This window comes from Nelumbo lutea, chromosome 1, assembly GCF_056320005.1.
Source record: "Nelumbo lutea isolate HS-2025 chromosome 1, American lotus-T2T, whole genome shotgun sequence".
Classification (NCBI taxonomy): domain Eukaryota; kingdom Viridiplantae; phylum Streptophyta; class Magnoliopsida; order Proteales; family Nelumbonaceae; genus Nelumbo; species Nelumbo lutea.
In genome coordinates, this window is record NC_142684.1 from 78,714,378 (window position 1) to 78,730,945 (window position 16,568).

The 16,568-nt window shown below is 42.3% G+C and overlaps 1 protein-coding gene across 4 annotated transcripts in view; it reads left to right on the forward strand.

Annotated features, from left to right (window-relative positions):
* LOC148875576 (U-box domain-containing protein 33-like) overlaps window positions 1-16,392 on the forward strand; it is a 29,787-nt gene extending 13,395 nt beyond the window's left edge. Inside the window, exons 1-5 of one of the 4 annotated variants that reach the window (XM_088983237.1) lie at window positions 12-519; window positions 638-759; window positions 2,069-2,190; window positions 2,946-3,050; window positions 16,073-16,392. In XM_088983237.1, the coding sequence (XP_088839363.1) occupies window positions 712-759; window positions 2,069-2,190; window positions 2,946-3,050; window positions 16,073-16,079 (282 nt within the window). In that variant the 5' untranslated portion in view covers window positions 12-519; window positions 638-711 and the 3' untranslated portion in view covers window positions 16,080-16,392. Of the gene's footprint in view, window positions 1-11; window positions 520-637; window positions 760-2,068; window positions 2,408-2,945; window positions 3,051-16,072 lie in introns of those variants that run through there. The other 3 variants (XM_088983218.1, XM_088983231.1, XM_088983225.1) reach the window with 3 other exon arrangements.
* The last annotated feature ends 176 nt before the right edge of the window (window positions 16,393-16,568 follow it).

Sequence of the window (16,568 nt, forward strand, 5' to 3'; positions counted from 1 at the left end):
GTGAGTGGGATCTAAACTCCTGGAAAATAAACTTTACTGATTTATTTCCTTTTATATAATTTAATATTTGAATGTTCCTTTCCTAATTTTCGTTGTTGTGAGTTCTAGAAAACTCCTTGGAGTATCTATGACTACAGCAAATTGATTGTCTGGATGAATTTGGGATAAATTTAGTTGAACTCGATGCAATCGATTCTAGCTTTTAACCATGGGGTTATCTGAAATAAGTAATCTTGAACAGTAACTAAGAATTTATCAGCCATTATCAAAATGATAAGCTGTGGGCAAAATTTTAAGGACGAGGGAGTGAGGATTATATAAGTCCATTGAGCCCTGTGAATCTGTTCCAAGTTGGAAAAAGTAGGATGAAGTTAATCTAAACTGACTTCTTTTCCAAGAAATGTACAATTGATGTTGGAAGCCATAGTCTTCTCTGAAGTATTTATGAGCATGTATGATCAATCTAAATCTTCACTTCACCTCACCCCCTACCCCCATCCTTTACATAAAATGGTAAAGGTAAAATGATTCTCCAGTTCTTCTGCAACCTCTTGATCCTGTAACCACATTTTGTAGTTTCCATTGATTATTAATGTTTTTTCTTTATTTTTTGCCATTTATCTTTTCTGATTTGCAGTGGGTACAAAGTTTCCAGCAAACAAAGTGAAGGAACAGGAAGTTAGGGCATACAGAGAGCTGGAAGAGCAAAGGATGCATAACATTCTAAATGAATACCTTGTCATATGTATTAACCAAGGGGTATTGTTATTCTTTCTTTTCCCTGCTAGTCTTTCAACTAAAGTGATAATTGAATGAAAAAATTCCTTGTATCAATTGTGGAATTGAAATAATGACAAGCAGATTTAGCTAACTAAATGGTTGAAAATAGAGGAGGAACATTGTTTCTTGTACTCTTTTGATTATTTAAAGATATGTATATTCATGTCATCTGTGTATGTAAAGAAGTAACCTAATCGGTCATTTAGGTTTATTGTCAAGATAACCTACTGATTTCTGCAACATGGGGAGATGATATGTAGTATCTGAGCTGTCTATTGGATGGGGACCCTATACATTGACCATTCGTGATTCCCCCAGACAAGGTCAGCCCTATACCCATTGACTCCCCAAATGATATCAACTGTCAAAAGATTAGGTGGAAATTCTTATGCTTCAGATATTGGATTTTCAATGCATAGGAGTTCCAGTTTATCAACAGTTCAATGCTAATGCATTTGAACTCTCACTTGAATTTCAATTCACACAAAAGCTAGGGAAGAGGGAAATGCTAATACAATGACACACAGCAAAATAGTGATAAAGATAGCACAATTAGGGGTTGGTGTTTAAGTTTTCATAATGACTCTTGCTTTTCACTCCAATATTTTAAGACCTACTATTTGAGCATCCCCTGTTTTTGAGAAAAAGGGCATTCTTATTAAGGACAAGTATAACGGTTCTTCTGTTGTCTAATACAATACAACTAACCCTTGAAAAAAAAACATTATTACCCTCTAATACTAATTAATAAGGGGCAGGCTATGTGGGGTCCTGGAAGGGTGGAATGAATTCAGATCTAACCTCTGCGTTTTCTTGCATGAAGTTTTCTCTGACTCGAACCCATGTTCTCATGCTTGTCAGCCGAAGATAATTTCACTGATGAGGGATGCCTGGTTTACCAAAAAGAGGGAGTGCTCAAATCGGAAACTTTAAGGAAATGCTAATGAGAATGGCTATTCTCGGAGTTAGCTGTTAATGTAACATTATGAACCTTGAACCTAAAAGCTGTTTCATACTATATCACTTCCAAATTTGAACCATGATTTTAAAATCATGAGATCCACACAACCTTTTCTCAGATGTTCTAATCAGTTATTCACCTCATTATCCTATAGATTAATAATTATGATATCCAGATAAAGGAAGGACATGGCTGGATACAGTGTCAGATATAGAATTTAAACTAAAAATCAAGGTATTGAACATGGTATGGTGCCCTGGTACAGGTATCTGGTAATCATAGATTAATATTAAAAACATCATTGATCTAAATTGTTTCATTTTGTAGGTATGGGCAGAAAAACTTGTCATTGAAATGGATGATATCAAGAAAGGTATTATAGAGCTTGTCACTCGTCATGGGATAAAAAATCTTGTTATGGGAGCAGCAGCAAACAAGAAGTATTCAAAGTATGAACTCCAAAAGGACTACCTTTATTTTGTAGTCAACATGATCATCAAACTTTTGATCTTATGGGTTCTACAATACTTGTCATATACATGCTACACCGATTTATGAATCTTATTTCTTGAATCATTGGACTATGTTTTAGAATCCAACGGTGCCCAAAGATCGAACTGTTGATTGTAGGAGTTCAATCTTGAGTTAAAACCTTGGTTTATTACACTTAACCTTCTTTGTTTTCTTTTTGATAAATAACTAGTACAAGTACTTTCTTTTGAACAGTATGAACTTTTCAATAGCCTGTACAAAATGTACAAAACTGAACATTCAAAAGATGGAAGAACTTTACATTTGCAAGAAAAACTTAGCTGAATCCATCCATGAAACCCAAAACTTAGCTTATCTGCCAAAATATTTAGGTCCCCGCTTTCCATCTCCAAGGCCTCTTATTGGACTTTGACCAATAAAATAAATCCTTATTGAATCAGGATAAGATCCATGCCCACTCATGAGCCTGTTAAATATGTCCCTTTGGGTTGTAAGTTTGTAACTCAGTTTGAGAAAAGACATTAGTGACATTCTTTACTAATGTCCTTAGAGAGATACAGATGAATGGTGTCTTTTACTATTTGGTGCCTTGTATTAATTAAGCAATGCTTATTTTGTCTGAATACAATTTTCTGGGATGTATGAGCTGGTAAATTCAAAATGATTTTGATGGGAAATTTTTAAAAGCAACATGATGGTCTCATTATTTCAGGAGAATGACAGACCTCAAATCCAAGAAAGCAATTTATGTGCGTGAAAAAGCACATTTTTCCTGCCACATATGGTTTGTTTGCAAGGGGTTCCTCATCTGCACGAGGTAGACTTTAGATTTGATAAAACAAAGCAGTCTTATTGATTTTCATGAAAATTTACATTGGAAACATATCTAAACAGGGAAAGAGAGGGTGTATTTGTATCCCCTCCAAATCTTCCATCCAGTCCATTCAGTGAAATCAGCCAACAAGAGTACTTGAAATCTCTATCCTTTCCACAGGTTGAAGGAATAGGAAATCCATCACATGGACGCCCAAAGATTGTGGAATAAGGGGGCAAATTGCAAAAATTTTTCTCTCCCTTCAACTGGGAATCTAATTCCCCATTGAGAAAATCATATTTTCAATGATCATTCTTGAACTATAAACTGAATCAGATCTGAACCAAAAGGAGTAGGGAGAGATAATACCTGATACAGAGAAGTGGTATCTCCCAATGGAGGTGTTCACGCCCAAGGAAGAATCCAAAATCTGCTCCTACTGAAGATGGCGCAGTGTAGGGTGGAGCAGAATCAGCAGTGTTCTTCTAAAAGAACTTGATCATTCTCAAGAATCACCTGGACGGTTTGTGAATACAACTCCTACCAATCGTTTTTCCAAAAGATTGGAATCAAAATCCAATCTTGATTTCTCTCAAGAACTGGAGATCGAACTGCTGTAGGCAGCGACTGCAGGAAGGAGGCGGCAAGAGAGTATATACAAGGTGCAAAATTCTCTCTTCTGTGTTTTCAGCTCTGAAGACAAGACTATATATTGCTTGCTTATGATTTTCTCTAAAGACTGCTGCCCCCTCTTCCTTTTATAGACTTAAAGGGATCAGCTCCTAATCCCATTAGGAGTTGTTAACCCAAATCATATCTGGATTAGAAGTCCCTTTAAGATAAGGGATAACCCTTATCTTATCTGCAGATTAGATCAGTCATTTCCTAATCTAATTAGAAAGTTTCTAGAACCAAATGTTATTTAGATCTCAGACTCTCTAAGTGGATAGGGTGTGGGCCCAATCCTATCAGCTGATCCATCTCAGAATTCGCTCCTTAAGTGACTAATCAAATTAGCCCTGTTCGAAATGGGCTTAAGGCCCATTTAAGATTATGTATTCATTTAGCCTTCTAAACTATTGCCCAGTTGGGCTTCCTTGTATGGCGTGGGACCCAAACATTGATCTACACATCAGCCACATGGGTTCAGCCCAGCCTTTGTTACAAGGCCTGACCGAATGCACTGTTATAGACAGTGCACCCCCTGAAACTCATCTCATGAGCTCTATGGGCCCAACACTTACCCTAAGTGGTCTCTGGGCCAAGCCACATTGTAACACCCAGGGACTGTGGGCAGATGCAAGATTAGCCCATCAGGCATTATTTTCAATGGTCTTACACTTAACCTCTCAGCCCATAATGATCATACACTGACCGACAAGAGAGGACCTCTCCCTCGGCTGCAAGGAACAGTGTTGCACTTTCTCTTGTATGGATCCCAGGAATTAAAACCTTTTGCAAATCATTTCGAAACCATAATTTATATATTTTTATATCTCATATAAAATATATTTTGCAAAACAAATCTCAACGATTGAAATCGACTGCCGGTAGTCTTGGTTTCCATCAGTGAAAGTGCATCCTCGATCATTACCTTTGTACGACAAAGGGGTTGATCCTGTCACTATGATCACCCACTCAGATGAATTCTCAGACTGTCCTAACATACCCAAGTTTTAACCCCCGCTAAGGATATCACTGATTGGTACATCAAAGACAGCCTAATCCGACACCAAGTGCAGTATCATAATCGAGTGTAGGGGTCGGGTGTAACTTTCCAGTTTTGCCCATCAATCTCCAAGGTCCAGGGCAATACTGGAAATCTGGTCGAGTTCAAAGATTCAATTAATCCTACACTGTATGTGCCTAGGGTCTCACCCCGGTAGTTGAGACAAGCCACCCCAACCGACTTGGTGGCACCATAGTGTTAGCCTTATCAGGATAGGTCTCCCCAGACTGACCCACTGGCTGTGAACATTCTAAACTAACACGAGTCTCATTAAGTGTCTAGTTTAAGGGTATTACACAGAAACATACCAAGGGAACATGAATCAAATATGCACTTTTATTCATTTACAATAAACTCATAATGTACATCATTTTGATTGAAGCTAAGGGCATACAAAACTGTCTAACAACTCCCACTTGCACTTAAGTCCAATCAGGTACTAACCGGAGTCCCATGCTTTCCACGTGTTTCTCAAACACTTTCTGTGTCAGTGGCTTAGCCAATGGGTCTACCACATTCTCCGCTGATGCTACCTCTTAACATCAACCTCCTATTGTCACACAACAGTAGAATGGGTGATGTGCTGAATTCCAAATTCAGGAATGAACACCTTCATTCATGAAGCAACCTCACTTACAGCAATGCGTTTGGCTTGGGTTGTGGACTATTAATTTGCTACTCAGGACCTCTGTTTGCTGACATTCAGGAAACAACACACGATCCTATCGTGAAAACATATCCAGATGTAGACTTTCTATCATTTGGATCCGACTGGAAATCGACATCAGTATACCCTTGGATATGTAGTGAATTACCATCGAATACTAGACAAAACTCTTTTGTCTTTCAAAGGTACTTAAGTATGTTTTTCACAGCAGTTCAGTGCTCCTGCCCTGTGTTGGCTTGAAATCTGCTTACTACACTTATTGCCTGAGCAATGTCAGGACGATTGCACAGCATGGCATACATGATGCTCCCTACGGCAGAGGCATAGGGAATGTCTTTCATGCCATCAATCTCCTCAGAAGTCTTGGGAGACATCTTCGTGGAGAGAGTGACTCCGTGCCTGAAAGGAACATTTCCTTTCTTTGAGTTTTCCATGCTATATCTTTTGACTATTTTGTCAATGTAGGCAGATTGGGATAATTCTATTATCCGCTTTGATCTATCTCTATAGAGTCGAAGACCCAGTATATAGGAGGCTTCTCCAAGATCTTTCATGGAGAATTGCTGTGAAAGCCATACTTTCACTATAGTCAGCATTCCTACATCATTCCCAATGAGTAGAATGTCATCTACATACAAAACCAAGAAGGTAACCTTATCTCCACTATACTTCCTGTAAACACAGGGTTCATCCAGATTCTGCTCGAAGTCAAACGATTTGACAGCAGAGTCAAAACGGATGTTCCAACTTCTAGAAACTTGCTTAAGTCCATAAATGGATCTATTTAGTTTACATACCATGTTTTCTTGACCTGCAGCTATGAAGCCTTACGGCTGCTGCATATAGATATCTTCAGTAAGATCTCCATTCAGGAATGCAGTTTTGACATCCATCTGCCAAATCTCATAATCATGGTATGCTGCTACAGCTAGCAGGATCCTAATGGATTTAAGCATGGCCACAGGTGAAAAGGTTTCCTCATAATCGATGCCCTCTTTTTGAATGTACCCTTTCGCCACCAGACGAGCTTTGAAGGTCTCAATCCTACCATCGGGGCCTTTCTTCCTCTTGTAAATCCATTTGCAACTGATTGCTTTTACCCCGGAGGGCGGATCTACTAGAGTCCAGACTCCATTGGTCTCCATTGAGTCCATCTCTGCTCTCATGACCTCCACCCACTTCTGGGAATCTATGTCCAACATAGCTTCCGTGTAAGACACGGTATCCTCCTCACTAGTCAAGGTTTCCACCAGGTAACTATCCTGGTCATAACCATAACGGACTGGTGGCCTGGATACTCAAGTGGATCTTCTAGGTTGGTCACTACCTGAAACTTGTGGGACATCTCCCACTGCTCCTGAGCTCTCCTCATCAAGAATAATTTCTTGACGATGGGTGTCCAGGATGTAATCAGTCTCCAAGAATTGGGCATTTCGACTATAGAACACTTTCTGCTCATTTGGGTCATAGAATATGTAACCTACAGAGCCTTTTGGGTAGCCTACAAATAGGCAACGACTGGTTTTGGATTCCAACTTATCTGCACTCGTTCTTTTAACGTGTGCTGGACAACTCCAAATCTTCAAGTGTCTGACACTTGGTTTCTTTCCGGTCCAAAGTTCATATGGAGTGTTCAGAACCAATTTGGTTAGAACCCGATTCAGCACGTAAATTGCAATCTCTAATGCGTAACCCCAAAAGGATGTGGGTAACTTTGAGTGTATGAGAAGTGATCGGACCATATCCAATAAGATCCTATTCCTCCTATCTGAAACACCATTAAGTTGTGGTGTAGCAGGAGGAGCTAATTGTGATACTACCCCATTGTCCTTTAAGTAGTCCCTGAATTCGTCAGAGAGATACTCGCCACTTCGATTAGATCGAAGGGCTTTAATTTCTCTCCCCAACTGTTTCTCGACCTCTTGTCTAAACTCTTTGAACTTTTCAAAGGATTCAGACTTCCCCAACTATTTCTCGACCTCTTGTCTAAACTCTTTGAACTTTTCAAAGGATTCAGACTTTTGTCTCATTAGGTACACGTAACCATATCGTGAGAAATCATCTGTGAAAGTGATGAAATACACATGTTGATTTCGTGTCCTAACACTCAGGGGACCACATACATCAGTATGTATTAGGTCAAGTGTGCCTGTACATCTTTCAGGCTTACCGTTAAATGGCCGTTTCGTCATCTTGCCTTGTAGGCAAGGCTTACAGGTGGGAAGATCTTCTACAGTTATAAAATCCAAAGGACCATCATTTACCAACTTTGTGATTCGGTCAACACCGATGTGGCCAAATCGGTAATGCCACAGACACGTGGAATTAACTGTATCACAGGCTTTTTTCTTGGGGATTTCAGCCAACGTAGTTTCGGTTATGTTAGTTTCTAGATAAGGATGTAGAACATAGAGACCGTTCTCCAGTTCCCCGTATGCGATGAATCTGTTATTTATTTTAATAGTAATCGTATTACTAAAGAAGACAGAATAACCATCTGCACACAATTTTGAGACAGAAATCAAATTTCTGTCTTAAATTTTGTACATAAAGACAATCTTTCAGTACAATTATTCATTCTCTAAAAATTAACTCCAAGGTTCCTATGGTCGCGGCTACAACTGTCGCAGTAGTCCCCAAGTAGAGAGTGACTTCTGCTTCACTCAGCCTTCTGCTTACCTTGAACCCCTACAGTGAGTTACACATATGAGTTGAAGCCCCGGAGTCAATACACCAAGACGCAGAAGCTACCAATAAATTGGTTTCTATAACACAAGATTCGAAATTACCTTTCTTGGATTCCAGGTAGGCAGGACAATTCTTTTTCCAGTGGCCGGTTTTCTTGTAGAAGTGACAGGCATCCGATGCTTTGTCTTTCTTCTACTTTTTACCCTTAGTGGCTATCTTCTGAGGCATCTTTGCTTTCCTCTTTCTCTTGCCCGTCTTGCTAGCTTCAACAAGCATAGCTACAGGCTCATCCTTCCTAATCAGTTCTTCGGCTCTTTGCAGCATATTGCTTAGCTCTTGTACGTTGACATTCAGCTTGTTCATGTTGTAATTCATGATGAATGGATTAAAGGAAGGAGGCAAAGAATTAAGGATAGCATCTATCTGGGTCGCAAGGTCCAGCCCGGATCCAAGAGCCTCTAGTTCGTTGATGTAACCCATCATCCGAAGACAATGGTCGTGAACTTGTTGGCCCTTGGACATTTGTGTGGTCATGAACTGTTTCAAGACCTTTTGTCGAGTAGAACGATTCTACTCTTCATACATCGTCCTCAGACTATCCAATATGTCCTTGGCAAGTTCGATCTGATCGAACTGCCTCTGTATTGGATTGTCCAAGGAGGCAATGATGTAACACCAGGCAAGGGAGTTTTTCTCCTCCCATTCTTGATAGTTTCTCCTTCGGGCCTCAGAAGCCCTGCCACCCGGACTCTCTGGGGCAGGATTCTTTGCCACTTTGTCCAGCTTTTCAGAAGCTAGGACCAGCATAAGGTTCCTGTACCAGTCGACATAGTTTGGGCCCTTAAGTTTGTTGTCATCAAGAAGCTTTGCAAATGATCCGTTTGCCATTTTCTGATAAAAGAGCAAACATCGGTCCACAACCTAATTTGATTCATGTTCTTTTCATAGATATGGATTTTAATCTACGATCCATTTCCATTTATTCATCTCTGAGATTTCCCTCCTTTCTTAGTGACAGAGACTACGGGTTGTCTCTAGAAATGTGGGAAATCACATAGGGTGCATGGAGCCAACTGTTTCAAATGCATAACCCCACCACCTTTCTGTGAAGGATCATATCCACTCATCATATGAGTTTTCCCTTTTGGCCTCTGTCAGACAAGGTTCAGAGCCGTTTTCAGGTAAACATTTCTGTCTAGTGAGTGCTTACCCATCATATTCATGAACACCAAGGTACCGTGAGAGAGTTCTCAATTTCTGGTGAAGCCCCTCCCACATCGGTCTATGACGCCCCTATCATCTTATGAAACACTTAGACAAGCCCAATAGCAAATGGATAGCCCATTTTCTGGGGCGTTTCCTCATTACTGAAGGACCCATCCTCATGCTAATAATGGAAGGCCTTTAGAGAGTTCATCATATGAATCTCCCTATCACATGTACTCATATTAGCTGGAGGGAACAATTAATTATGCCCTAATTTGATTTAGGTCAAACCAAAGTGGCTCCCATTGACTTTTATAAAGTCAGATTTCGGTTGGCCTTAAATCGGCTAGGGTTCCGCACGTAACCTCTTGATGAGGTGTGGGGCTCACCACTGAGGGAGGTCATCCAATGACCAAAAGGGACATCATGGCAATGATGAGCATTCAGCCATGGTATGCGCAAGAGCCTCTGTCGAATGAGCATGGGCCAAGCACTTATGGCTCATGTACAGAGCACATCACACATCCAAACATCTCATGCAGGGATAAATTGATCCAATCAATTAATTATCTGTAAGGCCCATTGGAAGCCCGTTGAAAATTCATAATAGTAACCATTAATATTATCTAGGTATATGGGCTGAATTAGGGTTACCCAGTTCGCCCATATAGCTTTATCCTTTGAAGTGGACTTTTAGCAGTTTTAACTATTTAAAACTGAGCCTTTACAGGTTGGGCCGAATTAACCATTTAATTAAATATCAATCCTCAACCCCATTAGTGGGAAAATTAGGGCTAACTTTCAGCCTTTATTAAACCCTAGATTTGGTCCAAACAGTTTGAACCAATCTTGGTTCGAATGGGTGTAGGGTTTGATCTTTAATTAAATCATTAATTCAAGAAAATAATCTGAAATTAAATAACTGAAAAAAGAAAATAAAAAATCAGTTAATCAGGGCTGTTCGCACACTCCATCCTGCAAAACAGATGTTAGATCACAGATTGTAGTTTCTCAAATACAAATCACAGATAGCGAATGTCCCATCTGCGAAATCTCCTTCTCTGCGCCACCATCTTCGATCCAAAAATAAAATTAAATAGAAATCATATTTCTATTAATAATTACATCAGATCGAAGGCCTATACATTGAGTCTAAAAATAAAATAAAAAAATTATTTACAGACCAAATGTAATAAATAAATTCAAGAAATTGCAAATCTTGCAGTTCTCCCTACGCAAACCAAGAATTCGATCTCCTCTTGTACGAACATCCCATAAATCAAAAAAATCATATAGAACTATTCTAAATAAAAATAAGATTTATATAAAATTAATTTCAGATTATTTGCCCATCAATTTTGGGAACAAAATTCCCAAAACCCATATCTGCGCAAATTGGGTAGAACACCTTCTCCCTTTTTGCACAAGTTCAGATGTGAAACAGAATGGTTCAAGATTTGAACCATGGCTCTGATACCACTGAAGGAATAGGAAATCCATCACATAGACGCCCAAAGATTGTGGAATAAGGGGGTGAATTGCAAAACTGTTTTGATTGAAGCTAAGGGCATACAAAACTGTTTAACACAGGCATAGGTCCATTCTTTGGCACTTTTTAACCCATATCAAAGTGACTTTGGACAAGCAAGATCCTTGCAATATAGCACTCATGGGCATGGAGGAATAACTGCAGCATTTTCTTCTCCTGAAGGGTCTAGAAGAATACCAACACCAGAGAGACAATTAAGTAGTGAAACTTTAGTAGCTCTTGTTGTTGTGGTTAATTGGCTACATCCCATTGTAGTTCTCCTTGAGTTCTCCTAGAAAGGAGCATCATAGTGTGTGTGTGTGTACAGTGATCCAACAGTCAAAGTTTACATGAAACTTGAGAACTTTCATCTTCTTCTCACGAAACTCACCAATCACAGCCAAATTTTGACAGGCCAAGCATGAACTCAAGCAAAGAGAAGAAATAGAAGAATTACGTGCAAAAGAAAAGCAAGAACTAGAAAGCATGAAGAGACACCAAGACACAGTCTTGGAGGATCTTCGGATTGCACAAGACCAGAACTCAAAATTGGAGTGGACATTGGAAGAGCTGGAGCAGAAGTTCTTCTCTGCGGTCGAACTCTTGATATCTCTTAAGAGCGAACGAGATCAGTTGTGAAACGCAGTCAGAGAAGCTAAAAATGCAGCAGCTGAGGTCTCCGTCGAGCCCATTCGTATAGCTGAGACGGCGGTCTCCAGCTCGGGGAGCCCGAACGAGGGCCGAAGTATCTTGGTCCCCTAGTGTGGCCTTTAGAAAAGCAAAGGAGCTGTTTACTCTAAGGAAATCTCGGTCTGGGCTGATATTCTCAATCCTGCTCAGCTCAGAGCCCGAGCTGCTACCCACACTATGGTGGTAAGTTCTCTTTTCTTTCTCTTCCCTTTCCTTTATATGTATGTTTCTTCGGTACTAACCAAATTTCTTTGTTAGGCGAATTCCGCCATGCACGCTCTAACTCTTCAGTCCAAGAGGAACCTGAAGCGGGCTCTGACCGCCGAGGAGTCATCCCGTGCAGCTCATACCGATCTGAGGGCAGCTCGCGAGTAGATCCACCGGTTGGAGAGCGGCGCCAGGGCCCAGAGGGACGTTATTGCGGTGCTGACGACGGAGAGGGACGTGCTGAGGGGCGAGGTGGAGGCCCTCAAAGCGGAGCTAGCACGCGAGAAGGGTGCGTTGAGGGGTGAGCTGGACGCCCTCAAGGCAGAGGTGGAAGGCCTTAAGGAGGACAAGAAGGCCCTCCTGCAAGAGGTGGAGTTCCTCAAGGCTGACATCGAGGAGAAGACCGAAATCTTTACTCAAGCCATAGAGGAGACGAAGATCAAGGCTATTGCGGAGTACATCCAGTCTGTCAAATTCAATGTTGTTCTGGGGGAGGCCTACCGCAAGGGGTTCAAGCTCAGCAGGTGGCTGATAAGACACACGTACCCCGAGCTTGACATGAGCGCCATCACCACCTCTTGATTCATGGATGAGATAGCTCGTCAAGCCATAGAGGATCCGGATTCAGAGGAGGAGGATGGTGACAAAGAAGTAGATGCTCCTGACCAACCTGAAGCTCCCGAGGAGGTCCCGCACAGAGATGAAGAGCCCTCGAAGTGATTGTTTTTGTATTCCAAGCCAGCGAGCTCAGTCTTTGTTGTTGTTGTTATTTTTTTTTTCGAGCTCATTGTACAAAATTTACTTATTAATGAAATTGACTTTTCTTTTTCAAGTGTTGTTTTATTCGAGCTATCATAGTTGAGTGTGCGAAGTGATTGACATAGTAGGGCATATGGTCGAACTATCTTGTGGCGTACACCGAGGTGATTGACATAGTAAGGCATAGTAAGGCATATGCCTGAACTGTCTTCTGGTTGTACACCGAGGTGAGCTAAGCGTCGCTTGCACCCTTGATACATTATGTACTATGGTGCTGAGCTCCTTGGTCAGCTCGGTGTTTTAGCCCCTTGGCCGGGGAGGGGGGGGGGGAGTGGCTTCAGCCACCCTTAGAATTCGTTTGTCATGGAGGCAGCTAGGTTATTATGCCGGAGTCTGTTAGGCCATGGTCCTGATGTATGCGAGGTCCCGCACTTCAATCTCAGCTGGAATGACTGCTTTGGTGCCATAAGTGATGTTAAAGGTGGTTTCTCCTGTGGCAGTCTTTTCTGTGGTACGATAGGCCCATAGTACACTGGGTATCTTGTCTGTCCATAGTACACTGGGCAGCTCGTCTGTCCATAGGCCCTTAGCTCAGTCCAGGTGCGCCTTTAGTCTACGGAGAATAGCTCTGTTCGTGACTTCCGCCTGACCGTTTGCTTGAGGGTGCACCACTGAGGTAAAGTTCTATTGAATTCCCATGTCTTGGCACCAGTTTTGGAATTTGATGTCTTCGAACTGCTTACCATTGTCGGAGATCAATACCCAAGGTAATCCGAAACGACACACTATGTTCTTGCAAAAGAAGTTCTACACATTCCGGGTCGTGATTGTTGCGAGGGGTTCAGCCTCGACCCACTTTGTAAAATAGTCAGCTGCCACCACCAAGAACCTCCTTTGCCCTATCACTGGTGCGAATGGCCCGAGTAAGTCAATTCCCCATTTTGCAAATGGCCATGGGCTAGTGAGGTATTTTAGGTCGACGGCAAGCCGGTGGTGGATGTTGGCGTGCTTCTGACACTTGTCACATTTTTTTACGAGCTCGGTCGCATCTGCCTTCATCGTTGGCCAGTAGTACCCTTGTTGTAGTGCTTTATGAACGAGAGCTCTGCCCCCCAAGTGTCCACCGCACAGGCCCTCATGAGTATCGTGGAGGATGAGCTCGGATTCAGAGGGTCGCAGGCAGCGCAGGTAGGGGAGTGTGTAGGATCTTTGGTACAATCATCCATCTATCATGACGTATTTGGCTGCCTGATGCTCTACTCTCCTGGCGGCATTACGATCTGTAGGGAGGGTCCCGTGTAGTAGGAAGCTCGTGAGCGGATCAATCCAACTCAGCTCTGCTTGAACGATGGGAGCGACCTCCTCTGCCCCCCTGAGGATGCTAGGTTGAGGCAAGTTCTCTATATACACAGTTGTCATGGTGTTATCACAAGTGCTGGTTAACCGGGATAGGCCATCGGCCTCAGCGTTCTCTAATCTCGGGATTTGTTGGATGAAGTGTTACCGGAAGTTGAGCAAAGCCCCTATTACTTTGGCTAAGTAAGCTACCATGGTTGGCTCACGAGCTTCGTACTCACCCATAACCTGATTGACCACGAGTTGGGAATCGCTGCAGATGACAATGTGCTTGGCTTTCACTTCCTTTGCCAGATCCAGTCTGGCTAGTAGCGCCTTGTACTCTGCTTCTTTGTTGGATGTCGCGAACTCAAGGCATAGTGTGTACTCTAGTTTTACACTGCTTGGCCCGTACAGAACGATCCCAGCTCCGCTGCCTTGCCGATTTGACGAGCCATATACATGAAGGATCTAGGGTTCCTCGTCCCAGTTCGTGCTTGGCCTAACTAGGAGAGATTCTGTGTTGGTTGCTACTTCACGGTGCTCGAGCTCAACCAGCCCGGGAACCCCGGGCTCACCCGCACTGGAGGCCTCGTGTTCCACCGGCCTGGGAACTTCAAAGCAAAAGGTGCATTCTACGATGAAATCTACTAAGGCTTGGGCCTTGATAGCAGTTCGCAGTTTATACTGGAATTCGTATTCGCTGAGCTCGATGGCCCACTTTGTCAACCTTTTCGAGACCTCAGGCTTGAGCAAGACTTGCCTCAGAGGTTTGATGGTAAGGACAACGATGGTGGGAGTTTGGAAGTACGGGCGAAGCTTTCGGGCTGCTATAACTAGTGCATAGGCTAACTTTTCTATCTCTGGGTACCTTGTCTCTACTCTCTGCAACACTTTACTAACATAATAGACAGGTTGTTGGATCTGATCTACTTCTCTTATTAGTACCGAGTTGACCACCTCCTCACTTGTCGAGAGGTATAGCTCTAAAACATCACCCTCTTTGGGTCGGGTTAAGACTTGGATGCTAGCGAGGTTCCTTTTGAGCTCGTTGAACGCGAGCTGGCACTCTTCGGTCCATTCAAAGCCTTTGCTTTTTATGGCCTTAAAGAAGTGCAGGCAGCGATCTACTGATTTGGACATGAAGCGGCTCAGGGCAACTAATCAGCCGTTCAACTTCTGAACCTTCTTTAATTTCTAGGGTGGTCTCATTTCTAGGATGGCTTTGATTTTGTCCAGGTTGGCCTCAATGCCTCGTCGGTTAACGATGTATCCTAAGAATTTACCCGAGGTGACACCGAAAACACACTTGTTCGAATTTAGTTTCATATTAAATCTACGCAAAATTTCAAAAACTAAATGTAAATCTTGTATTAAATCATGTGAAAATTAGGTTTTGATGACCATGTCATCTACATAACACTCTACTTTTTTGCCAATTAGTGGCTCAAACAGTTTATTTACAAGTCTTTGAGGCAAGGTACCACAATCAGGCGTAACCGCCACTACCCTAGCCATTACTGCCAGGGCTGAGGTGGTAGGTGCAGGCTGCCGCTGTAGGGTACGGACTCGTCTAGCGTGCCATGCTTTTCAAAGACGGCAGGCATGGCACTGCCTGGCGAGAGATGTGGGCGCTGCCACCAGATTTGGCAGGTACGGATGTCAGGCGAATCTTTCCTGCAGGTTGTCGAGCTACTTTGCACCGAACTGCCTATGGCTAGGTTGCCTTGCACCGAGGTGCCAAGGTACACCTAGGTGCTTGCACTAGAAGCGAGCCTTAAGCAAGTACGAACAGGAGTCTCGACGGTGCTATCCCGAGGTGTTTCTCTCTCAAGACACTTATCCAAAAGCTGGGGTGCTCCCTTCTTAAGGAGGGAAAGCTCAAAGCCCCTTAGGAGGAGCTCGGGTCTCAAGGAGAGCTTAGGTCCCTTTGCACGGAGGGAGCTTGGGGCAAGCTGGGCATTGCTCCTCGGCGAGTTGTCACACCCGTCGAGTCGCTTGGTTGGGTCTCGACGAGCTTGTTATGCCGAGTTGTGACCAGGCTATCGTGCTGAGTTGTCACTTATGCCAGGTCATGTCCACGTGTCCCTGTGCTACGAGGTCGGGCCAGATCACCCTACATCAGTAACTATCATTGATATAATCTCAAATGACATTTTCATACTTGATTATTTTGGCTAGTTTTTGAGTTCTAATTTTTTGTTTTTGTTCTTTAGATGGTGATGATGAATTTTTCATTGAGCATGGGGTATCATGGAGGAAAATGCAGCCAACACCCAACTTGGAGTTGCAGATAAAACACAACCTTCTGAAGATGAAGATGAAGATGAAGATGATGGTGAAATATACCACCTGGCTTTGGTTGGTAATTGGTACCATTGAGAAATGGGGCCAACATATCTTGAGAATTTGGATGATTAGATTAGTGAATTGAACTCTATTTTGAACTTGAAGATTTGATTTGTGTTTAATACTTATTGAACTTGGTTTTGTGATCGTTTTATTACTTATGATTGTGATCTTTTTATTTTTGAGTATCTAAGTATTATGTTTGATGAATTAAGAATGTACAATATTTTGGTAATATTTATGAAATCCTTTGCAAATTTTCTTTTATTGTCTTCTTATTGTTTTTGAATAGAAAGTGTAGAGAAAACTCTGAGAGACTTGACCATCTAAAGGGGTTCATTTCCATTTGTATAGGTAAGGGAA